Source organism: Cupressus sempervirens, chromosome 10, assembly GCF_028749045.1.
Source record: "Cupressus sempervirens isolate cs-2001-9-10 chromosome 10, ASM2874904v1, whole genome shotgun sequence".
NCBI lineage: Eukaryota > Viridiplantae > Streptophyta > Pinopsida > Cupressales > Cupressaceae > Cupressus > Cupressus sempervirens.
Window position 1 is genome coordinate 456,972,339 of NC_143127.1, and position 24,535 is coordinate 456,996,873.

The following is a 24,535-nucleotide window of genomic DNA, read 5'->3' on the forward strand; positions in this document are numbered from 1 at the left end:
TTTTTGGCAACAGCATGGATAGCCCCCTCCCCTGTCTGTGGTTTGGTGTCCTTGTTCATTGGCTCTTCTTTGTTTTGTTTTTTCTTCTTCCTTTCTGTCCTCTTCTTGTCTGTCTCTTGGTTGTTTCTTTTCGCGTGCGGCTTGCTTTTCTTTATGTTTTTGGTCTTCTAATTTTATTATTTTTTCTAAGTTTTTTAATTTTATTAATTTATTCATTAATTATTTTTAATATTTTGTATTTTTATTATTTTTATGTTCTTATTTTTTGCTTTCATTTATTTTGTCTTGTGTTTTGAGTTGGTCTCGTGTTCTTTTGCGATCTCTCCTTTATATATATATATATATATATATATATATATACATTTGGTTCTTTTATTTTTATTTTTAGATTGATTTAATTTATTTTTTCAATTATTTATGTTTATTTTTAATTTTTTTAATTTTCTCTTGTGTCGGGTGGGTCTTGTTTTTGGGAGACCTGTTGCATTTGCTCCTGTTTATATATATTTTTATCTTTTTTTTTCATTCTCTATTCTTCGTTTATTTTTTTATTATTTCATATATATATATATAATTTATATATATATTCATTGTGCATATATATTTTAGGCATACATATACTATTATATTAGGATATATTTGCACAGGTCGTCTTATATATATATATACTATTTCTTAATTCATATATATAGTTATATACCTTATACATTTGTTATCTTATATTAAAAATGTCTTTATATATATATATATATATATATATATATATACTCTCTCTTTTTCTCAGTTATTTCTTTACTCTTCCCTCTTTCTTTTGTTTCTTCTATCTTGTTTTTTTCTTCTCTTGTCCCCCCCTTTTAAAAAAATTTTTTCTTTCTTTTCATTTCCTTCTTCCTCTGCCTTGTGTTGTGTGCTCCTCCTCCCCCTCTCTTCTTTCTTTTTATTCTGCTTGGCTTGGCTAGTCTGCATACTTTTTACTTCCTTCTCTCATCCTGATGATGGATCACAGAGTGTGATCCGAAACGTTGATGATAAAAAAACTTACACAATCGAATCCAGAAGCAACATCATCATTAACAATGGATTGTGGAAACTTGATATTATTAATTGATACCCTTCATGGGAGGGAACTTTGTTTCAAATCTAAGCAATTTCAGATGTTAAGGATCAAGCTTATGAAGAAAATTGTAGACTTAGCCTTCCTCAAGCGTTGCAGAGATTGTCGTGTTATTCCTTGTTTTGTCAAAGTTAGCCATTATCTTTGCAGCATGCATACCAAACCTATCTTCCTCCAGGCTGAACTCGCTCTCCTTCGTTCGATCATTCAATCTACCAGGCGAGTTATTGATCGGTTCAACGCTAGGTTGCTGCCTCTCCACTTAGAGCTAGCCTCTTCCTTGAGACCAGATCTTTGGATTCGATTGGACACCTCTTCCTTCGATAGTGCATTGGGTCATTATGAAGAGTCCATCAGAATGCAAAAGAGAAAATTTTTGGCTCTTCAATATAAGTCCCGGCATCAGTTTGGTTTCTCTTCGATCCTCGGCCAAGGCTCGTTATGCAGGCCTGTGGAACATCCCGGCAGTACTGCTCTTGGGCCCTCATCCTCTCTTGCTTTGGCCAATCTCCTTTCTTCTTCTCCAGTGGTCGGCTTCATCCCTCAGAGCAGTGGGGTTCTACAATTTTTGGGGTCCTCCTCAAGTTTGGTCACGCAGAAGACAAGCCTTTATCCAGCGAAAAGAACCAGTCTTTAGGGTGTTCTTCAGGGCATGAGGCATTCAATGAGGTGGGTGTGGAAGCCCCTGCACTGTCTTCTTCCTCCTCTCTGTCGCAGATTGAACCATTGACTTCTGCTAGAGCTCGATCCAACCTTGGTGCAATTGGCTCCCAATCTGCTGTCATCCTACGTTCTAGCTCTCGCATCGGCTCCAAACCTATGTGCTCAGGTACGTCTTCCTGCTATCCTCTTTCGTGTAATGTGCCTACGCAGTCCTTCCCTTATTGCTCTCCGACGGTTAGCTGGCAGTCTTCTCTTCCTGTCTCCCCTCTGATTGACCCCTTTCTTATCAGTGGAAGCCCTGAGATCCATCCAGCTTAGCTCAACCACTCGTCTTTGGGTTCCCTTGACTCCTCTGACGCCGGTGGAGGAACCTCCATATCTCAACCCATTGGGGTCTGTACTAGTGGGACGTCCCCCATATTGCCATCCAATGGAGTATTGGTTGCGTCTTGTTCTAGCACTATCCTCTCACCTCGGGTCAAGTATGGCCTTGGTGTAGCTTCTCCTTGCCCTCATCCTTTCACTCGCCCCTTTCGCCTCTGATCTCCCTTATCTAATCATGCGGTATGGGATTGGGAAAAAAAGTTGGTTGTCAACCTGTCCTCTGTTGTCTTAGACCCTCTTTCTTTTAATTTCTTAAAGCGGGGTCTTAATTTCTCTTGCTCCCCTCAGGTCATCCCTCACATGCAGTTCCTCATTGAGATCGAGAATGCTATTCGCTCTCTTTCAAATGATGAGGCAGAAGTAGTTAGGCAAGATTGTGCGGTCGCCCTTAGGCATGCCAAACCACCAAAACCCAATTTGCCTAGTGGAGAAATGCGTGCCTTTAAAAGTCTTGTCAAGGATAATGACATCATTATTACCAAAGCTGATAAAGGTAATGCTACTATCATCATGAACCGGCAAGACTATGTCTCCAAAATGTGTGACTTGCTCGCTGACACCAGCAGCTATCGCACTCTCTCACGCAATCCGTGCCCCAAGATCTTGAAGAGAGTCAAAGCCTTGGTTCTCAATTCCTCCTTTGATGAGACCACAAAGAAAAAATTGGTTCCATCCAAAGAAGTGACCCCCCGTATTTATGGGGTCCCTAAAATTCACAAAGGAGGCATACCTTTGAGACCCATTGTGGACACTATTGGGTCACCTACTTTTCTCCTTGCCTCCCACCTTGCCAAGTTAATTTCCCCCTTGATTGGAAATTCCAACTCTTTCATCAAGGATTCTTCGCATTTCGTCCAATTTGTTAGGGGCTGCAAGGCCGAACAGGATGACATCATGGTATGTTTTGATGTGGTCTCCCTCTTCACCAAAGTCCCTATTCAGGAGTCTGTTCTTATTGTAAAGAGCAAGATTGGTGATGAGATGGCAGACTTGGTTGAATTCTGTCTAAGATCCACGTTTTTCTCCTTCCAAAATGTTATCTATGAGCAAGTGGAAGGGGTTGCCATGGGTTCCCCTCTCTCTCCGATCATTGTGAACCTCTTTATGGAACATTTTGAGGAGACAACCATCCACTCCTTTCCCCTGAAACCTAGATGGTGGAAACAATATGTAGATGACACCAATGTGTGTTGGCCACATGGGCTTGAAAAACTTGAGGAGTTCCACAAGCACATCAACAACTTGGTCCCTGGCATATCGTTTACCATGGAGCTAGAGTCAGACAACCGCTTATCCTTTCTTGATGTTCTTCTCATCAGGAAGTGGGATGGCACCTTTGGTAGGCAGGTTTATCGTAAATCCACCCACACTAACTTATATCTCCACTCCTCTTCCCACCACCACCCCAGCCATAAAGCCAGCATCCTTAGAACCCTTGCCTTGAGAGCCTTCAGAATATGTGATGAAGAACACTTAGATAGTGAGTTATCTCATCTTCGTCAGGTCTTCTCCTTGAATGGATATCTGTGCAAGCAAATTTCTAGGGCTCTTCGCCAGGCCAAATCCTTCTTCCTTTCTAGCTCTAGGCCTACCCCATCTACAAACCTCCCCGCTCTGCATGTTTCCATGCCTTTTGTGGATGGCATCTCCCAAAAGATTGCCAAAATCTTAACAAAAAGGGGCCTCCGAGTTGCTTTTAAACCCCTTTCAAAGTTAAGTAATCTTGTCCCGTAGCTCAAGGACTCCAAAGACTCATTTCTTGACTCAGGAGTCTACAAGATTGTGTGCTCATGTGGCACCCCCTACATTGGAGAAACTGGTCATTCTTTTTGTGCCAGGATACGTGAGCACAGGGCAGACATCATGCATGATAGGGTCCAAAAATTGGCCTTAGAAGAGCACTCTGTCACCACCAAACATCACATTTTTTTGGAGCAAGCGCAAATCCTTTGCAAAGAGAGCAATTATTTCAAGAGAAAGCTCAAAGAAGCCATTGAAATTAGCCACCACCCCCTCAACCTTAATCGAGATGATGGGTGGTCCTTGAACCCCTCGTGGCAACCTTTGCTTCGCTCACTCGATTGCCGGCAACAGCATGGATAGCCCCCTCCCCTGTCTGTGGTTTGGTGTCCTTGTTCGTTGGCTCTTCTTTGCCTTGTTTTTTCTTCTTCCTTTCTGTCCTCTTCTTGTCTGTCTCTTGGTTGTTTCTTTTCGCATGCGGCTTGCTTTTCTTTATGTTTTTGGTCTTCTAATTTTATTATTTTTTCTAAGTTTTTTAATTTTATTAATTTATTCATTAATTATTTTTAATATTTTGTATTTTTATTGTTTTTATGTTCTTATTTTTTGCTTTCATTTATTTTGTCTCGTGTTTCAAGTTGGTCTCGTGTTCTTTTGCGATCTCTCCTTTATATATATATATATATATATATATACATTTGGTTCTTTTATTTTTATTTTTAGATTGATTTAATTTATTTTTTCAATTATTTATGTTTATTTTTAATTTTTTTAATTTTCTCTTGTGCCGGGTGGGTCTTGTTTTTGGGAGACCTGTTGCATTTGCTCCTGTTTATATATATTTTTATCTTTTTTTTCATTCTCTATTCTTCATTTATTTTTTTATTATTTCATATATATATATATATATAATTTATATATATATTCATTGTGCATATATATTTTAGGCATACATATACTATTATATTAGGATATATTTGCACAGGTTGTCTTATATATATATACTATTTCTTAATTGATATATATAGTTATATACCTTATACATTCGTTATCTTATATTAAAAGCATATTTATATATATATATATACTCTCTCTTTTTCTCAGTTATTTCTTTACTCTTCCCTCTTTCTTTTGTTTCTTCTATCTTGTTTTTTTCTTCTCTTATCCCCCCCTTTTTAAAAAATTTTTTCTTTCTTTTCATTTCCTTCTTCCTCCGCCTCGTGTTGTGTGCTCCTCCTCCCCCTCTCTTCTTTCTTTTTATTCTGCTTGGCTTGGCTAGTCTGCATACTTTTTACTTCCTTCTCTCATCCTGATGATGGATCACAGAGTGTGATCCGAAACGTTGATGATAAAAAACTTACACAATTGAATCCAGAAGCAACATCATCATTAACAATGGATTGTGGAAACTTGATATTACATAATCATTTGTATCTTTTTTTTGAGAAGTTAGCACAAGTAACAATACTTGTGTGGGGCCAAAGTGCTCCAAATTATATTTTATAAGAGTTTATCACTACAATAATTTAGAGAAGTGTAATTGACATAAAATATAATTTTAAAATGCTTGAACAAAAGAATTTAAAATTGTTGAATTGTTATTGATAAAGATTTACATTATTGTTTTTCATAATAACTAAAAATTGTGTTCTTTAAGAAGAGTATATCATGTTACAGTGACCATGATCATGGTAGATCTAATGTTGGGAAGATAAATTTGTCATTTTCTTGCATTATTCTTTAAAGGGTACTAGCTCAATGGAAGAGAAATTGCTTTATAAGTAGGAGGATGGTGGTTCGATTCCATTGTGCCCTTATATAACTAAATTAATGATTAAAATAACTACCAAATAAACTATCAAATATATTACCAAATATACTACCAAATATACTACCCAAAAAACTACCAAATATACTATCAAATAAACTACCAAAATTACCAAATAAACTACCATATAAACTACCAAGTAACAACAATAAATGACTACATCAATGACCTAATCAATTATTAGCATAGTTGAGTCATAAATTTGGTTGGGAGATAAATGTCTGGCAATAAACTACTATTGGTCGCGTAATCAAAATTAGTCACATATCTACAATTTTTAGTAGTTTATTTAGTAATATATTATTATTTTTGTACTAGTGTTTGGACCTTGAAATCACTTTGGATCGACTTTTGATTTTCTAAAGATCATTATGATCTCTTCATATTTTCTCTTGATCATTTTGATCTCTTCTATATTCTGCTAAACCTTAGATTTCTTCTATATCTTTCATCATTCTCCTTACATCATACTTCTTTTGTGCCATCTTTTGATTTCACTCCTAAGGGGGCAGGATGATTACATCATTGAACTTGCATTTCAAATCGATCTAAATCTTCATTGCTTGGGACATCTTGCTCCTATCTTATGTCCTCATCACTTGGGCATCTCATCACTCGGGGCATCTTGCTCCCTCCTATCTGGCATCTTTGCTATCTATCTTATCTTTTCATCAACTGATCAATCTTATAACAACTCATCTTAGAGTTTGATGGATAGGTATTGGGACATTCTAAACCCCAACTCCTAAGGATCAAGCCTCATTATAGGGATGATTATATGACTCATGATTGGATCTTGTTATATTTTATTAATCTCAGGTATCTAGGTGTTCTATTTGGATCCTTAAAGGTTAAGCTCCATTTTGGAGATAATCTTTTAAATGCTTTCAATCTCAGATATCTAGGTGTTCTATCTGGATCCTTAAAGGTTAAGCTCCATTTTGGAGACAATCTTTTAAATGCTTTCAATCTCAGGTATCTAGCTGTTCTATCTGGATCCTTAAAGGTTAAGCTTCACTCTATTGATAATATTTTAAATGCTTTCAATCTCAGGTATCTATGTGTTCTATCTAGATCCTTAAAGGTTAAACTTCATTATGAAGAAATATTTTAAATTCTTATCAATTTTAGGTATCTAGGTATTCTACTTGGATTCCTTGGTATTAAGCTCTATTCTAGAGATAGTCTTTAAAAGCTTATTAGTTGGTCTTCGTATCATCAATTTCGGAACCAATCTCATTTCTTGATCCTCGCATCATGCTTTTTGATTTTCTTTGAATTGAACATGGTGCTCACACATTCATTCAAAGAGGGGCAAAATGTAATACCCCAAAATTGGCTCATTGCCATGATCACCAATTCTAGTCTATTCTGGTCAATTCTAAGACCTATTCTAATAGGCAATTCTCATTCTACTACTCACTACTTGACTTAATTGTTAGATACAGAGAACCCTAATCTACATTCATCATACTCATTATTTAATCCCTATAGTATGCACTCATATTAGCCACATTAAACCTATTTGATTTCATTTTAATTTAATCTAAAGTATTCATACTTTATTAAATTAAATTATCTCCTAAGGCTAATGTACTATGGAATTAAATTTATTTAATTTAATAAATATGTCTATTTTAATTAATTTAAAAAAATTATTTAATTAAATAGAAAAGTTATTTCTAATTAATTAAGCAAAGTTATTTAATTAAATAGGAAGCCATTCCTAATTAATTAAATGAAGTTATTTAATTAAATAAGAAAAGTGTCTCTAATTAATTAAATAAAATTATTTAATTAAATAGAAAAGGTATTTATGAGAGCATATCTCATTTTATTAAATAACTATTCTTTCTAATTCTTCTCTTTAGTTCAAAAATGGAAATTCCTAGATAACTACTAATCAAATTAAAAGTGACCCAGATCACTTGCTTTGACATAAAGTCTATCTGATCTGACTGACTCTTACACTCAGATTTGAGTCAGTTAACTCCCTTTAATTTGGGAATCTTCCACCTTAATTGAACCTCATCTTTAATCCTAACCGTTGATTGAAATCGATCTCAACCATTGATTCATTTTAGGAAAATCTATTTAAGAGACCCTCATTTCTTCATTTTGAGAGGTTGAATTGAATAAGCATCGAATTGTTGCTTCATTTTACACCCTCTAGCTTTAAGATATTCTCATATATTTTCATTCTTAGCTTAATGCCATCTAGATTTAATATGCATACATTTAGTATAATTTCTTTTACATGTTTTTAGATTAAAAATTCATATTTCATTCTAGATTAATTTGCATACTCATATAGACTAATTGCATTCTCAAATCCTTCGTTCTTAGAGGGTCTGGTTACTTAAATCTCAAATCTAAAGATATTAATAGGAAAAATCCCTTTAGATAGAATAAAATAGGTTGGCTTGTAGGGAAAATCTTAGGTGAACAATCTCATGTTCATTCTAGGGTGAATCCACAAATAATGATCATGTTGAAGTGTGTGTGTGTTAGTATAGGCCACAATTCACTCATACAATTATATGACAAGAGAAAGTGGATTATGTTGGTATTTAGGTTCAAAAAAGAGATCATTTAGATTCAAGGATTCATGAAAGGATGAGGGTGTTTGTTCTTGAGCAGCAATGAATGGATTTCCAAAAGGGTCTTTTTCATTCTTGTTGTGTGGTTCTTCAAGTTTAGGATTAAAAATGTCTTCTTGAATATTACAGAGAAGAAATCTCCTAAAGGGGTCTCTTCTTCTATGCATGCAAGATAATGTAATATTTAATCTAACATAATGACTTCAGGGTTGAATTAGATTGACACCTTCCCTATCAATGGTGCCAAAAATGGTTGGTTAGCTAAATACCTTAGTAATAAAGGATTGGGCATCATTCTACATTGACTTGTTGACTATACAAAATCATGAATTTTCCTAAGACTAATATACTAACTTCATTTTATTTGTCAACCCGGAGTGTAAGCTTAAGAGGGTGGCTACAAAGTATATGCTCTGATTCTACTTTAAGTCATTACTACTACAATCAAAAAGAAATGCTAAAGGAAACTAAGCAAGGAACTAAAAAATTTTTTTCCTTAAAGCTTAGAGTAATGCTACAAATAGTAAATCTATTTATGCACCTATGTTGTATGAATAGTTAAAAGATTATGTTATCAATGGCTACGAGAATAGCAAAAGTCTACTTTGGAAAGAAACAAACAAATAAAGAATATATATTCTAACAAAGTAGTTCACTCACCAAGTGGGCCCCCTTGGATGAGTGAATATAAAATAATCAAGTTTGAAGGTGGAAACTTGAACTCTATATTCTATTCATTCGTAATAAGAGATTACATTTGAAAACAAGATTATACACTATTGGATAGAACAATCTATTCTATCTTCCTTCCAGTTAGAACGAGGAAAAAACAAATCTCCTTTTAAGGTGACAATAGAAATTATTTAAAGGAAAGCTTCAAAAACTTATAGATCATTCCATCAATGAGGATCAATTATAGATCATAAAGTTTACAACACAAACACTATTAACTATATTTTAACTCCTCCAAGAATATAGCAAGTTGAGGAAGCTATCTTCGTGTGGTACCATAATAGAATTTGCACCATAATTTGCTTATGAAATGATTCATCAACCATCTAGTTGTCTTTTACTCAATTCTGAAATGTTGTCTTCAATTTGCATGGAAAACACCTACAAAACATTAAATGCAACAAATTCTACATACATGTATTCATTTCATCATCAATGTTAGAAAAGATACAATGTTCAAATTATCACTATTGCAAATCCTATGGCTGTAGGAAGGAAACTACCCAAGAATAGAATGGATGAGTAAATATTTATCATCATGTAATATTCCTTCATTAAAACATAGAAAGCCATAGATTCAAGAAAACACAACATATCAGAACAATCTATACTTCAATATTCATGTCTTAACATATAGATAGTATATTCATAAAACATAAGTTCTTTTGCTTAAACCATAGATTCATAAAATGTTTCTTGCAAGATAACTATTTAAAAACAAGATAAAAGGTTCTCAAAATAATGGCCTTTTGGAGGCTCATCAACATTCCACTTAACTTATCTCTTCTAGCTCTTTGGATAATATCTTGGCAATATAATATTTCCTTGTTTAACTCTTCCTCCTTTTATACTTTCTTTCACCTTCACTTGGAATCTCTAATTTGCAAATTTAAATTTTGAATTTTTATTCTAACCACTAGCACACCTTTTGGTTAAAGTATGCTTTTGGTCAATCTTCAAGACAAGTAGTGGATTCATTTAGGGCTATGCTACCCATACCTATCACTATGCATGGTGATTTTTTTCCAAACTTTAACATCCTTGATTATACACCTTGACCCTGTAGAACCTTTTCTTGCCACCACACGTGGTGCGAGAAGCCACAATCTATTATCTTGATCTTGTGTGTAATGGTACTTTTTATTAAGGCTCTCTCCACCCTTTGTTTTGTGATTGTGATAAAATATACTTCATCCCCATACTCATCATCATTACTAGTTGACTATATATCAACCACACCTTCTTCAACAATGTTGTGTTGCTTATTCTCCTTTACTTTGAACTTTGATCATTTCTTGCTAGATCTCTTCTAGTTGTCACTTTATTTACTTCTAGATTCAAGACATTTAGATGCATTGTTCCCACCTTCTTACAATCAAATAATTTGAAAGGAATCTTACCCTTGTACTTCCATTTTCCTCTAACCATTCTTTTTGCAAATAGAGCCACCAACTCTTCTTGTTTAGCTTCTTCAACATACATGCTTCCCAATTATCTCTTGTATCTAGATGTTTTTTCTTCACCTCTTTCTCTTAAATTTGTAACCAATGCAAAAAAGGCTTTGAATGCACTTTCAACATTGGGTGGTTGATTGTTGTCAAAATTACTAAGCTCAAATGCAATGAACTTTCCCATCAAGGCATCAAGTGATACCTCCATTTTTTCTATTATTTTCAGCTCGTAAATGTATGACACCCTTATGGTATATTTGCATAGAAGGGTTCTCAATACCTCACTCGTACATTCTTCTTCTTATATTGCCCCTTCACATGATCTTATGGATAGCATGACATATTTCTCCCTCTTTCCATAGGCTTTGATCTATTCACCTTCTTGCATCCTCATATAATCAAACTTTCCTCTCAAGCTTTTAGCCCTAGCCCTTAAGACATGCTTGTCACTAGCATAGGTGCCTTTTATATTCTCTCATATCTCATATGTTGTCTCTATCTCCTCAACATATTTTTACTTGAAGTAGGACAAGGATCTCATGTAATGCCCCACCTAGAGATCCTTGGAAACAATGATTCAATTCAAGCCAAGATTTCTTTTTTTACAAGTATGAATGCACATGTCAACATCATACAAGGATCACAAAGATCACAAGGGAAGACTTAACCACAATCCCAGGAACCAATGAATCTCCAAATGCCACTACCAAACTAACACACACAAACTCAAGAAAAAAAATCAAAGACAACATTAGAATGAAAAATCTCCAATCTATCAAATCATGGCACCACAAGAAATCCTAAAGGGTACTCAAAATTCTAAGTTGCATTCCCTAAAGAATAATGGAAAGGCTCCCTACTTTTCACACAAGACAATAAAAACTAATAGTCTCATGTGAAGAAGCACCTCTTTGCACAAGAAAGTACACTAAGCCATGTGAGGAAACACCATCTTACACAAGGGCATTTTGGGATCATCAATCAAAATCACTGCATTGGTGGGTTTTTACACCAAGATTCACCAATTTGCACAAGGAAACCCAACACACTACACAAATAATTGCATTATCATGCAAGAAAGTATAATTTCATGTGAGGATACAAACCAGTAAGCTAGAAAACATAAAGATAAAAAGATAGGAAATAAATTTCCTCCACACCGAGGAGTACTAGATCCACATAAATTGAGGAACAAACACTCAAGTGCACAAACAACAAGATGCCATGAAACAAGAAAGAAGAACATCTATCCATTTAAACCATATAAATAAAAGTACATACAAAAAGAAACATTGCAATGTACAGAAATACCATCACAATAACTAAAAAAACAAACTAAGTACACAGTTCCTCCCAACCATCAATAGCATCATAAGACCATCATGGATCCTAGCCATCCCTCTTGCATAACATCCCAAACTACCAACTAGATCATCAGTGTTATATTATGAGGACGTCACTACTCAAATATGCTACAACATAAGGATAAGGAAATCTAACATGTTAAAAGTAAAGCATTAGATAAACCAATAAGTCAAAAAAACATCATACAAATAGGAAATCTAACATGCTAAACCAATAAGCAATAGATATGCCAATGAAACAATTCACATCATCTAATCATATGCTAAAAATCACAATATATGAATGCACCAAATGAACTAACATCATCTAAACATGATATCCAAGCATTCTAATGAAAGCATAAATCACAAGAAAGAATACTTTGGAACTCAAAGTATCAAGTGAAAACATCCAACAATGGTCACACTAGGATAAAGACCATCTTTGTACACCTATCCCTAGTAGTGGTATAGGTAGCTACACCTCCCAACCACATGGAACCCACAAGCCCAATCCCATTGTGCTGATGGAGATAATGATCCAACCAAAAACACACACAAACAAACATCCATGGTTAACACATACTCTAGGTAGTATGATAATTGAAACCAAGACATAGAGAATGCATAAACTATAGGTCCTAGTGAGATACTCAATGGGCTAATTAGTAGGAGTTGATATCATGGAGAGTTGCTTGGCATCCAAAAGCCCAAGCTCACATCATGTGTGGTAACACTCTCAAGAGACTTCCTTGGAACCATCACATGAATGAAAAACTTTTCATTATCTTAAGTTTTATTACCACTCACACATTTTATTTAGTTATCACTTAGTTAAAAATTCCTCTGCCAACATTTTGGGCACAATGATCATTAGGTTGTAGGATAGAAGCCCCCTCCATATGCTACCCTACCCTACTCATGCTCATCCAATGATTAGTTCCTATAGGCATGCATATTCCCAACCCAACCCCAAATGATCATAACTTCTAGAAGTACCATGGACAACTAGGCCCCACAAGTCACCCAAAAAATGTACGTGCACATACTCATGTGTGACACACCACCATCATGAAGATCATAACACAAGGACTGGATGAGAACATAAGAAAAATATCATTCAATCAAAAATAACTTAGGAGGATGGATTCTACATGAATACCAAGGACAATAAAACCATACATCATGAAATCACTCAACTAGCCTCAATCTAGGAGTATGGATTCTACATGAATCCCAATGATGCAACAATACCAAACATCATGAACTCACTCAACCAACCTCAATCTAGGAGTATGGATTCTACACAAATCCTAATGTCCATGAAACCAAAACAAAGGTCCAAAAGAAATAATAACATTACGTATAAAATCACTTAACTAAACACAATGTTAAGAGTATGAATGCAACATGCATCCTAATGCAAACATAAAAGTGCAACAATGGGCTAACCAACATCCAAATGGATGATCTAGGTCCACAACCAAACTCATGCCAAGAAAACTTGAGAAAATAGGGTGGCATGTAAAATAAGGTAAAAACCTCAAAAATTGAAAAATTTTGAAATTAAAACCCATTTGGTCTTTAGGCACAAAAGCCTTGAAAATCTAATAAAATTTGGGTTCGGACACCATATGCATAAACAACCAGCATAATGATGTGAAATCCCAAATCCTCATCTCAAAAATAGGGAAAATGTTCATACCTAACCAACTAGGCCAAACCAAAAAATAGAAATGGAGGGGAAGACTAGTTTTCAGCCTCCTAACAAATGGCTATAAAAAATAGAAGCTAAAATAGATCAAAAATAGTAAAATGGGAGAGCACTACCTCATAGCTAAAAAGGAAAAATTGGAATCTAAACCATAAAATAAAAACCCCGTAGAAGTAGCTAGAAATTGCAGCAATCCAAGGTCTCCCCGAGTTGGATCCAACAAGCTCAACCTCGTGATGATCCCACATTGATAGCTCACACAATGAACAAAAAAATAAATCCTCATGAAGAAGAATTTTGGGTTTTACTCTCAAAATTGTAATTCAAAAGTGAGAAGTGAGGAATTAAATACTTTTTTGGATACTTATTCACTTTTTGAGTGAATAATCAATTAGAGCAATTAACCAGCCAACCTAGTTAAATCATGAATCGAACCAAATGAAAATAGGCTATTCCTAGAAATAGCAATTCATCGATGGAAAAAGTTCCAAAAATTTAAAATAAAATAAAATAAAACCCAAAAAAACTCAAAATTTCCTTAACAACCTTCATGACAAATGCAAACCTCTAACTGCATAGACATGCATACTGGTCTAATCACATAATGCAAATGAGTTTGGATTTAATAAGCACAGAAAGGATTAATTAAAAAATTAAAATAAGGATATGTCAACTATATAGGGACAACATTGGTGAACTATGAATGATTGAATCACTAACTCCATGTGCCACTGCTAGGGATATAAATCATGCACACTAAACAACATGATCATGTGTAATTGCATATAATAATATAGCCAAAGCAATAAATGAATTAAATCAGCTAATCTAACCATTTAATTAATTATACTGAAATAATCCATTTACATCACTCACATTCACATAAAGCATATCAATGTAGGAATGAAGTGAATTACCATAGCATTAAATCCATCACATAACATAATCACAGATATGTCCAATTATTGGATAACTAGATATCATCACAAAACATATTGTCATCTCAAAATGGCATCATCATGCAAATATGATAAACTAAATAGTATAGTAGTATAGTATCTATGATACTGAATCAAGGTATGACATCCAGCCTTCGCGTCACCTCAAATATAAAACATAACATAAGTAACAAATATCTCTGAAATCAAAACATAACAAGGTAAATATCCACAACAAAAAACTAATGAATCCAACATGAAAAATTCATTTCTAATTATTTAAGCAATTAATAATTGTTGTTTAAACAACATAAAGAGGCACTTAAAACACATAAGTGAACACAGTCATAAACATGACTAACCACTGCTATAGGAACCTAGTCCAGTGTAGCATGGTAATAGTACATAGTATAATCTTTGCACACATCTTGATATAATCACAAAATACATCATGATACTGCATTGATCCTGGTAACCACTAGCACAAACCTTAGTGAACTATAAATCACATCATAATCTTATAAATAAACCATAAGCATAATCAAAGCAACTAATACAAAAACATAAATCCAATTACCTCAATAGTGTAGACCACTCATGGTCACAATCTTAATCCCTTCACAATGAAAGTTCAACAAGGTTACATCCATTAGGATGACTTCCAAAAGTCAAATGGGAGAGGCACTACATCTCACTAGAGCATCTATTATTTTTATGTGTACCTTCTTGGTTTATTTCAACTAGTATGTGATGAGTTAGCCAACAAGTTCAACATATTTGACCTCTACATGAATCTAGTAAGCATCACCAAGAGTCTTTAGATGTAAGCACATCTTCCTAAACCATGAGTTGTAGTTTTCCCTAGAATAATTTAGTGTATCTCTTTGAAAAATATTTTATCTTTTCCTTGAGTTGTTAAACTCTTTTCTGATGAGGAACTAACCTCTTGATGGAAAGACTAACACCATTGTTGTTTACTTTGTTGATAGTTTAAAGAATAACTTGTTGAGTGTTGGACAATTGATAAATAAAGGTTATCAGTTGCAATTCATATAAAAGAATTTCATCACCAAAGATAAGATGGTAAGATGATTGGAATATGTACAAGATCTAGAGGTATTGTATTTTAGTTGAATCACATTGAGATAACATGTTTGGTTGCTAAAGTGTATAAAAGCTAGTTATGGCATAGGAGATTTTGTGATATAAACTTTCATAACATTGTGAAGGTTAGTAGAAAATTTGCAATTAGATATTTTCCTAAGATAATGAAGCATACTAATGTTGTTTGGAAAGAATGTATCATGGCTAAACATAAGAAGGTATCATTTCCTAGCAAGAATTTCACTACTATAGAGAAGCTGGAGATTGTTCACACAGATTTGAGTGGCCCTACCAAGAGAAGAGGATTCTATGGAGAAAAGTATTTCATTATTTTTGTTGATGATTTCACTAGAATGATGTGGGTATTATTTCTTAAAGAGAAATTTGAAGAATTTGAGAAGTTTAAGATATTTAAGAATAGAGTTGAGAATGAATATGGTATTGGCATAAAATGTTTAAGATCTGATAGAGGAGGATACTTTACCTCTAGAGATTTTAACATATTTTGTGAAGAGAAAGGAATAAAGAGACAATTATCTTCTCCCCTGAGAAAAATGGAATAGTAGAAAGGAGAAATAGATCAATATCAGATGCAACAAGAGTAATGATGCTTGAGAATGATGTATCCAAGACATTTTGAAGAGAAGTACTCAATATAATAGGATACACCATGAATAAAGTATAGATAAAAATAGGTATGAATAAGACCCCTTATAAATTATGGTTTGGTAATACACCATTAGTGAAGTATTTTAGAATCTTCAAAAGCAAGTGTTACATAAAGAGAGATGATGATGTTCGTAAGTTTGATCCAAAAAGTGATGAAGGTATGTTCTTGGTTATTCTTTGAAAAGAAAAGATTAAAAATATTTTAATCATAGAACAAAAGAATAGTTGAATGTAAAAATGTAAAATTTGATGAAAAGTTTGGAATTAAGAAAACAATGATGGATTACAATTCTCATGAAGAAGAAGAAAATTTAGGAATTGTATGATAGAATGTAGAAGTTTTCTTTGAGACTAGCAATGATCTACAAAATGGTGTACAAATTATTGAGCAAAGAGGAGAACAGAGATCGAAACCAAGAAATAAGTAAGAGTTGAGTTACCAACTTCTACTTCTTATAGGAACCTAACAAATGATCACCCACCAGAGAAGATAATTGGAAGAAAAGACAAAGGAGTGATGGCAAGATATAGAGCTAATGAAGAATTATGTTTGATTTCTCAAGTTGAACCTAAGAGTGCAAAAAGCATGCAAAGATGATCACTGGATTCAAGAAATGAAGGAAGAATTGGATTAGATTGTGAAGAATGACACATGTAAATTAGTTCAAAGACCTAAAGATAAGAATTTTATTTGAACTAAATGAGTATTTAGAAACAAGATGAATGAACAAGCTAAAGTTTTAAGAAATAAAGATAGATTGATATGGAAAGGATACTCATAGCAAGAAGGAATAGATTATGAGGAAACATATGCCATTGTAGCTAGAATAGCAGCAGTGATAATTTTCTTGGATTATGTAACAAATAAGAAGTCCAAAGTGTATCAAATGGATGTCAAATCAGCCTTCCTAAATGGAAAACTTGAAGAAAAGGTATACATTGAGAAGAGTGAAGGATTCCCTTTGATAGAAGAAAAATATATGGTATGCTAATTGAAGAAATCTCTATATGGTCTAAAGAAAGTACCTAGAACCTGGTATGCAAGGTTGGACATGTATTTGGAAAAACTTGGATTTGCTAAAGGTATGATAGATAACAACTTGTACTTAAAATAGATTGAGAATGGTTTGCTAATAATTGTAATATTTTTTGATGATATAATATTTGGAGGCAATGATGAAGCAAGTGATAAATTTGCTGAAGAAATGAAGAATGATTTTTAAATTAGTGTAAGACCCCTCCTCATACATATTTATTTAAAAATAAATTTCTTGTTAAAACCCTTTATAGGAGATTTCAATGGATATATGAGCACAACAAGGTAGTGGTATGGGGAAATGTTGTTGTTCTTTCTAGAAGACATCATGATAAATTATGGTTATCTTATGTATAATAATTATGATGGTGGATATGAATTAGCATTTTATGGTTTAGGTTTCCTAATGGAAATTGAGATCAATTGATAAATTCATGTTTTGAAACTTTGTGATTCGATATTTACTACATTTTCAATTGTTTAAATATTTATTTGTACTAACAATGATATGAGGTGTTTCACATTATGATGGTGATATTAATTATGGTACCTTGATGATTAGCATATATGCATTTAGATAGTTCAATATGCTTTATTGATCATGATTACGATGTTTTGGGTATATATATGCATTACAATGATTATTTTACTATTTTAATTAAAACTGATGAATATGTTATGATGCTTCAATTATGAGATTACTAATGATTAAATATGTGTGCAAAAAAGAGAAAGGTTATTTAAATCAAAATTTTAATATATTGATCAATGTGATTATGTAAATCTGGTTTAAATATATGAATGTGATGTTATCAAACTAATAATATTCAAATTGAGTGTGCAAGGTAATTAACCATGGAATTAATCAAATAAACAATAATTGACCCTATGTGCAAACTCTAAGACTAAGGTTAAATACAATAAAGTGATTCAAACCTCATTGTCTAGTGTTTAATTTGTATTGTAATCTGAATGTGTGTGCATCATTCTATAATTTTTGACATGTTGAATGTTATGTAAAAGTAAATCTTATGGTGTCACTTGACACTCATTATATGCATATGTGTGTCAATATGTCAATTTATGGTTAGCAGAGCAACTCGCTAATCTAAGACTGATTAGTTAGAAACCTAAATTAGTTCCCCTTAATTAGGGTTTAGTGGAAAGGTTGCATTCTATTGGTGTTTTATTATGATGTTAAAACAGTGCTAAAACTACTAGGCGACAAAAGGCTTAATACCTAGATATCAGTACATACACAACCTAAAGAATAGCCAATTCTCATTATCACTTGCATATGCAAAGTACTAGGACCCAACTCCAACAAAACCTTAGACGGTTTTCTACTCTTTTGGTTCTGTAAAAACCAGGGCGGGTGTACCCGGGGATGGTTCAAAGATGGAACAATTGTATAAGAATTATTCTTAGTTTCATTTTGATTCTCATCTCTAAATCCTCAAACATATACGTAAATCTTACCGAATTGATAAACACATCCCTTGAACAGATATGGCCAAGAAATCTTCTATAGCTCTGCATATGTTTCCAACAGCAATGGCTAAATGAAGCTAAAACAATCCACGCAGGCAAGTGCTGCCCAACTTTGAATATCTTACAGGAAATATAAGTAAAAATTGATTTTATGATGTACTTTGAAAAAACCAGTCATAATATACTTCTCTTTTGGCTGAAATACTTTCGATCAGTGCCTAATCCATTGGGCATTCAGAGTCAAGTAAATTCTTAGATCTAATTTGTTGCTTTGCAACAAATTCTTATCAGCAATTCTTACCAGAATTTATCATTCAAAAATACTTTTTAACACCTAAGAAACCTCATCACATTCATCAGAGCCTTTATTTAATCCATTGAATTAACAGCAATAACAAATGGATGTACAACCTTACTATATTGCAATCAATTGCATAAGCTTTTACTCACACAACATCAAGGTAGCTAAGTATTTAAAAGGAGACAAAATTCAGAAAAGAACAGATATGGGGACAGTTCATAATTTGTATTCATTTCCTTTGAAAATGGTATATCCTTTACAATAGACCCAGAAAGACCTTCAGAGAAGAAGCACAGTTCTTTCTACATTCATCTATATCTCAGAAATTTTGACAGAAAAGTATACTACAAATTTCCTTCCCAAAATGTTTGGACCAAAAATAGAACTAAGCACAATACTTAGTAAAAATAGAATTCGGACCATTCTTTAGCCTTGGGATCTCACTTAAATAGTGTGAGATGCAACAAGCTTCAGGCTAAAAAAGGTGACAGGTGTCCTTCTTTAGAAAGACAAAAATAAAAATAACAGAAAGGTTAATTACAACAACAATTCTTGGCGGGTCCCTTTTTGTTATGCTTCTTGGTTGTTGTGATCTGATCTTACAATCATTCTTCATCTTCAGAATACATACCCATAAGGTTTGTAAGTGATGTATCATCTTCCGTTACCTGCAAACTTACTTTAACCTGGGGATTTTCTATGTCATCATTGCTGATTACAAAAGTAACTATTACTCTTACATCTTCTTCGTCATCGTCTCCTGACATCTGCTCACTAAACTAATTTTTCCATCTATTAAAAGTATCATCATCTGGCCAATCAAAACTTAGGGTTTCTCTTTGTATCTTTATTAAAGAATTGGCATTTTCCTCTAAATCATCGAATTCTTTTCTCATAGCAGCATAGTATAATTGTACTTTTACCAGCTCCTCATTTGTCTTTGCCCAAAACCAATGGCCAGTCTCACTGATGATGTTTATTATTCTGTTATCAAATAATTCATCCATTTCCCTTTTCCATTTTTCTTTTTCCTTTACTGTATCTACAGATTCTAAAGCACAAGGAAATAGGGTGAATTTTTCAGCAAGATATTTTGAAAAATAGAGTATCAATTTTCTCTGTAAAGAATCTCTTTTATTCTCAAAATTATCTAATTGATTCAATAAATCAAAAATTCTTTCAACCTGATGATAAGGCATTTGGACTGTAGATATACAAATAATTGTAACATCATTGTTTCTTTGTCTCCATTTCTGTGCAAGAGAATCTAGTCCATCCTTTTCTTTATTCAACTCATCCATGAGGGTTACAATCCTTGTCAACTGATCATAAAAAGTTGACCATTGTATTTTATCCCTCAAATATGTCACACCTGCCTCCATTTCTCTTCCTGCTGATTTCTAAATTCTATCTGCCACTCATGTAATTTGGTTTTTTCTGCTTCAAATTCCTCTGCAGTATAGAATTGAGGTCTTTCAGAGGTGTCAGGTATCTCAATAATAAGGGTTAATCCCACAGATGACTGTGGGGGATATGCGATTCTCAGTGTACTGGATTCTCCCTCTTTCCTCTTTCCAAGTACCTTCTCTAATTGAGATACCTTGTTTTCCAACTCAATTCTCCTTTTTACCTCTTGGTTATAGGCATCCACCACTATTTCATATTTATTATGCATATCAATCATTTCCCTCTCTTCTCTTTCCGTAGTAGCCAAGGAAAATTTAGAATAATCCACATTCATGTGGGCTGCCTGTACATTTGAAGTATCAGCAACTCTCCTTACAATGATACTTCCTGTTATTCCTGAATCATCAGGCTATGATGAAGTAATTCTGGATCCTCTTCTCAGGGACCACATAACAAGGGCAGCTTGATCATTGCTGAATGTTGTACCCAAGAATTCCTCTTTATTTGGATCCTGGAGTCCTAAATTATTTGAAATAGAATTAAAAATTAATGCGTCAGCAATATCCCAATTGGGCAATAATAAAACATTAGCATTTTTTACCATCTGTCTTCCCTCATCAGGGGTTATATTTTGGAACTCTTGCACCATTTGTTCCTTTATTTGATTTTGAATGGATGTTTCATCCATTTCTGGATGTTCTATTTTCATATTCTTACATCTTTGCTCAAAAATGTGCATGTTTACCCTCCACGCAAACTGATGGAAAGCCCTAGATCTTACAAAATTGTTATCAGACAAAAAATGCTGGCTGGCTTGTTCCAAAACAGGGTCCAATTCCCTTCCTCTGAAATCTGCTATAGTTAATTCAAAACTTGGCACAGGAGGTTCCTGGGGGTTCCCTTCATCAATTTATGCTTGTGTAACAAAAATTTCTCCTTGTGACCCCATTTGTTCGAATTGCTCATTGGTGAGTTGTTCTTCCTCAATTCTTATTGGGGTTTGAGAAGGTGAGTAACTTTCATCAGGGGATTCTTCCTCCCTTATTATTCTTCTTCTTTTGGAAGAAAGTTCAAGGGGTCTTTCTTCTAGGACAGTGCTGGTGGATTCAACTATCTATTTTTCTTTATGTACAACGGGCACCTGCTGTCGAACAATATTATATCTTGTCTTCTTTCGTACCACCAGTGGACCCATTCCAATGTTGGGGGTGAAACCCAATTTTCTCATAACTTCTCTGGCTTTATCTAGGAAAGAATTAATAAAATTTTGTTTCTTCTCATTCATTAACTCCATTATCTCAGAGAAAGTACTCATGAGCTTATTTATTTTATCTGCATTGGTTGCAACATTACTAAGAGGACTATAATCTTTGTCAAAACAATTAATGAATTCCAAAACTTTTGAATAGACTCTCCATTTTTCTTTCTTTATTTCTTACTCATGGAGAGAATATTCATTTCTTATTATATCTTCAAGAAAATAGAATTCATGCTGAACTAGACGAAGCTTGATTCTAAATCTAAGAGCAGAGTTAAAGAAACCTTTTGCATCACAAAAATGAGAATGAGACACTACCATCTTATATTGATCCAAAATTTTGTGGAGAAAGACCCACCCTTCTTTAGTTATCAAAAACTGGTGGGCTATAGTACAAGTAGGAAAAATTAATCCTATCCCCCTTTTGTGCAAAAAGGCCTCCTCCACTCCTCCCAACTGCCACAAAAATTCAGCTATCCCTACCTTTAAAGGTACCTGATAGGGTAGCACATGGGGTGTTCCTTTGAATCCATAGATCCTGATGACATTTGAGACTGAATATGAGATAATATCTCCCCAATTATGTGAAACTTTTAGATTATGAGGTTTGTCCATAGGCCTAACAAGGTGCATTAACGCCTTAGGGATTCTGGGATTATCACTCAATATGAGGCATCTTAGTTTGGAGGCAAAGTTCCTATCAAATCTAATGAAGCTAGCATTTTCTGCTTCCCAGGTCATGTCTGCACTCCATAATTGGACTGGCAGTGCCTCCCCCTCTTGTTCTCTATTTAAAACCATTTCTTTACCAAAATAAGTGGCCCCTTTAAAAAGAAACATATGCATAAATAAGGAGTATTGACCCCAAACCTTTTCCACCTTTCCCTTTGCAATCCCCACCAATCCCTGGTGAATCTCATTTGCCAAGTAAGATGCAAAATCAAAAATTATTTCCACACCAAAAGAGGAGATTTGGGTGATCATATACATGAAGCTCACCGAAATAAAATCTTCTTCGCCCTCTCCGAAGACTCTGCATAGGGTCCTATATATCTCTACTACCCTGGCATTAAAGCATGATTTCTTGAATGGTTCTTTATAAGATGATGTTATGGTTGGGAGGCCTCCAATTCGGCCTATGTGGGCTTTCAGTGCACCCTGTCTAACTATATCCCTTTTGGATATATATTCCTTTTCTAACTCTATCAAATTAATGGGCACATGATACATGGTGAGAGGTCCCAGACTGAAAACCTTCCTAATCTCCTCGGGACTGATGGTAACTAAAGCCTCACCATCCATTCTTCTCACCACCTTAGTGGCTTGGTCATAGTTTTTTGCTATAGCTTCAAGCAGGTCAAAATCCATAAACACACTGGGGACAACAAGCTTTCCAAGATCAAAATTCCATATATTGGCATGAGGGGCATATAACTTCCTTTCTGCAAATCATTTTTTGAATAAACTCAACCCAGTTTAAGAAGTTTGAGCATCCCGAACCCAATTACCCTTATCATACAATCCATCAGCTATCCTTAGCCTAGGGTTCAGTGAGGTTAACCTCTTAACTTGCACCATTTCTACAGTAGACTCAGGAAGTAACTCAAGCAAATCATCATGCACATTTCTATCCAAATAGTTTATTACACCTGTAAATCCCTTCTTCGGAGGCATCTTGGGCTATCTTTTAGAACTAAAAGGCTCACGAAGATGATGGTAGTTTTACTTACTTGAATTCTGTCTCAATTCTCCTCTGTATTCCTACAAATTTTTCGCGAACAGACAACTTGACAATTTTTTATCGAACCTTGGCACGATTTTCTTTCAGTAATGGCTTCTGCACAAGAATGGCTCCAAATATTTTCTCGCGTGAAATGAAACTGATGAAATCTCTCTGTATTATACTCTTTTTTTCCTCACAGATGAAGCTTTCTTGTCTAATTAATACAGAGAGTGGCACTACATTTTGCATTTAAAACTGCACCTTCGATCTTCAAAGATCCTACGATCATGCGGTACAGAGAGAACAACTAGGAGTTATATTTGCCATGTCAGTGATTTTACCCAATGAGAACTTGCCACGTACAGAATTCTTTCTTTTGATGGCACTTATATTTGGACCCACTGATGATGGAGAACACGTGTCAGCATGTCGCTACCTCGTTATGCATAAAGAACAAGCACCTTTCCATGGCGAAGCGGCGACAATCATTGATCAGATCAAGAAATGATCGAAAGATACGCTACAGGGCTTCTTAAGAAAGAAGGCGGTGGGCCCAACTCTTTATGTCGCTATAATTATCTCCCTTGCAACTCTTCATAGCAAGGAGACGATAGCCATTGATCACTTACGAAATCAAAGGTGAAGAAAAAACACAAGATCTCCTGATTTATATTTGCTATGTTGCATGGCTTAACAAGCATGCAACTTTTCATAGCGAGGTAGCGAGCTCCGTTGATCCACTTCAAACTGACGTTCAAGATTTTTTGTACATTCAGTCAGATAGGTATTAATGAGAATCGAATCTCTGCATAGTTGGCACATGTCAAAATTTATCAAAGTCACCTATCATTCCACATCATCAAAGATCTTGCCGATCATTTACCATTTTACGGAGCCTCGCTAACTTGCTAACGGTGAAGCACCTAAATTTTTCGATAGTGAGGTAGCGAGCTCCAGCATTTAAAAGGATTCCGTGCTGGAGAATGCAAGGGTTACCCAGTAATTACTTCTGTTAACTAAAACTAATTTTGACAATAGT

General features: G+C 34.4%; 1 protein-coding gene across 1 annotated transcript; it reads left to right on the forward strand.

Annotated features, from left to right (window-relative positions):
* The first annotated feature begins 1,555 nt into the window (after window positions 1-1,555).
* On the forward strand, window positions 1,556-4,264 carry LOC149534668 (uncharacterized). The gene is made up of 4 exons (XM_089806056.1): window positions 1,556-1,943; window positions 2,068-2,259; window positions 2,394-3,891; window positions 4,000-4,264. The coding sequence occupies exons 1-4, from the start codon at window positions 1,556-1,558 to the stop codon at window positions 4,262-4,264; spliced, it is 2,343 nt and encodes a 780-aa protein (XP_089662182.1).
* Window positions 4,265-24,535: the final 20,271 nt, after the last annotated feature.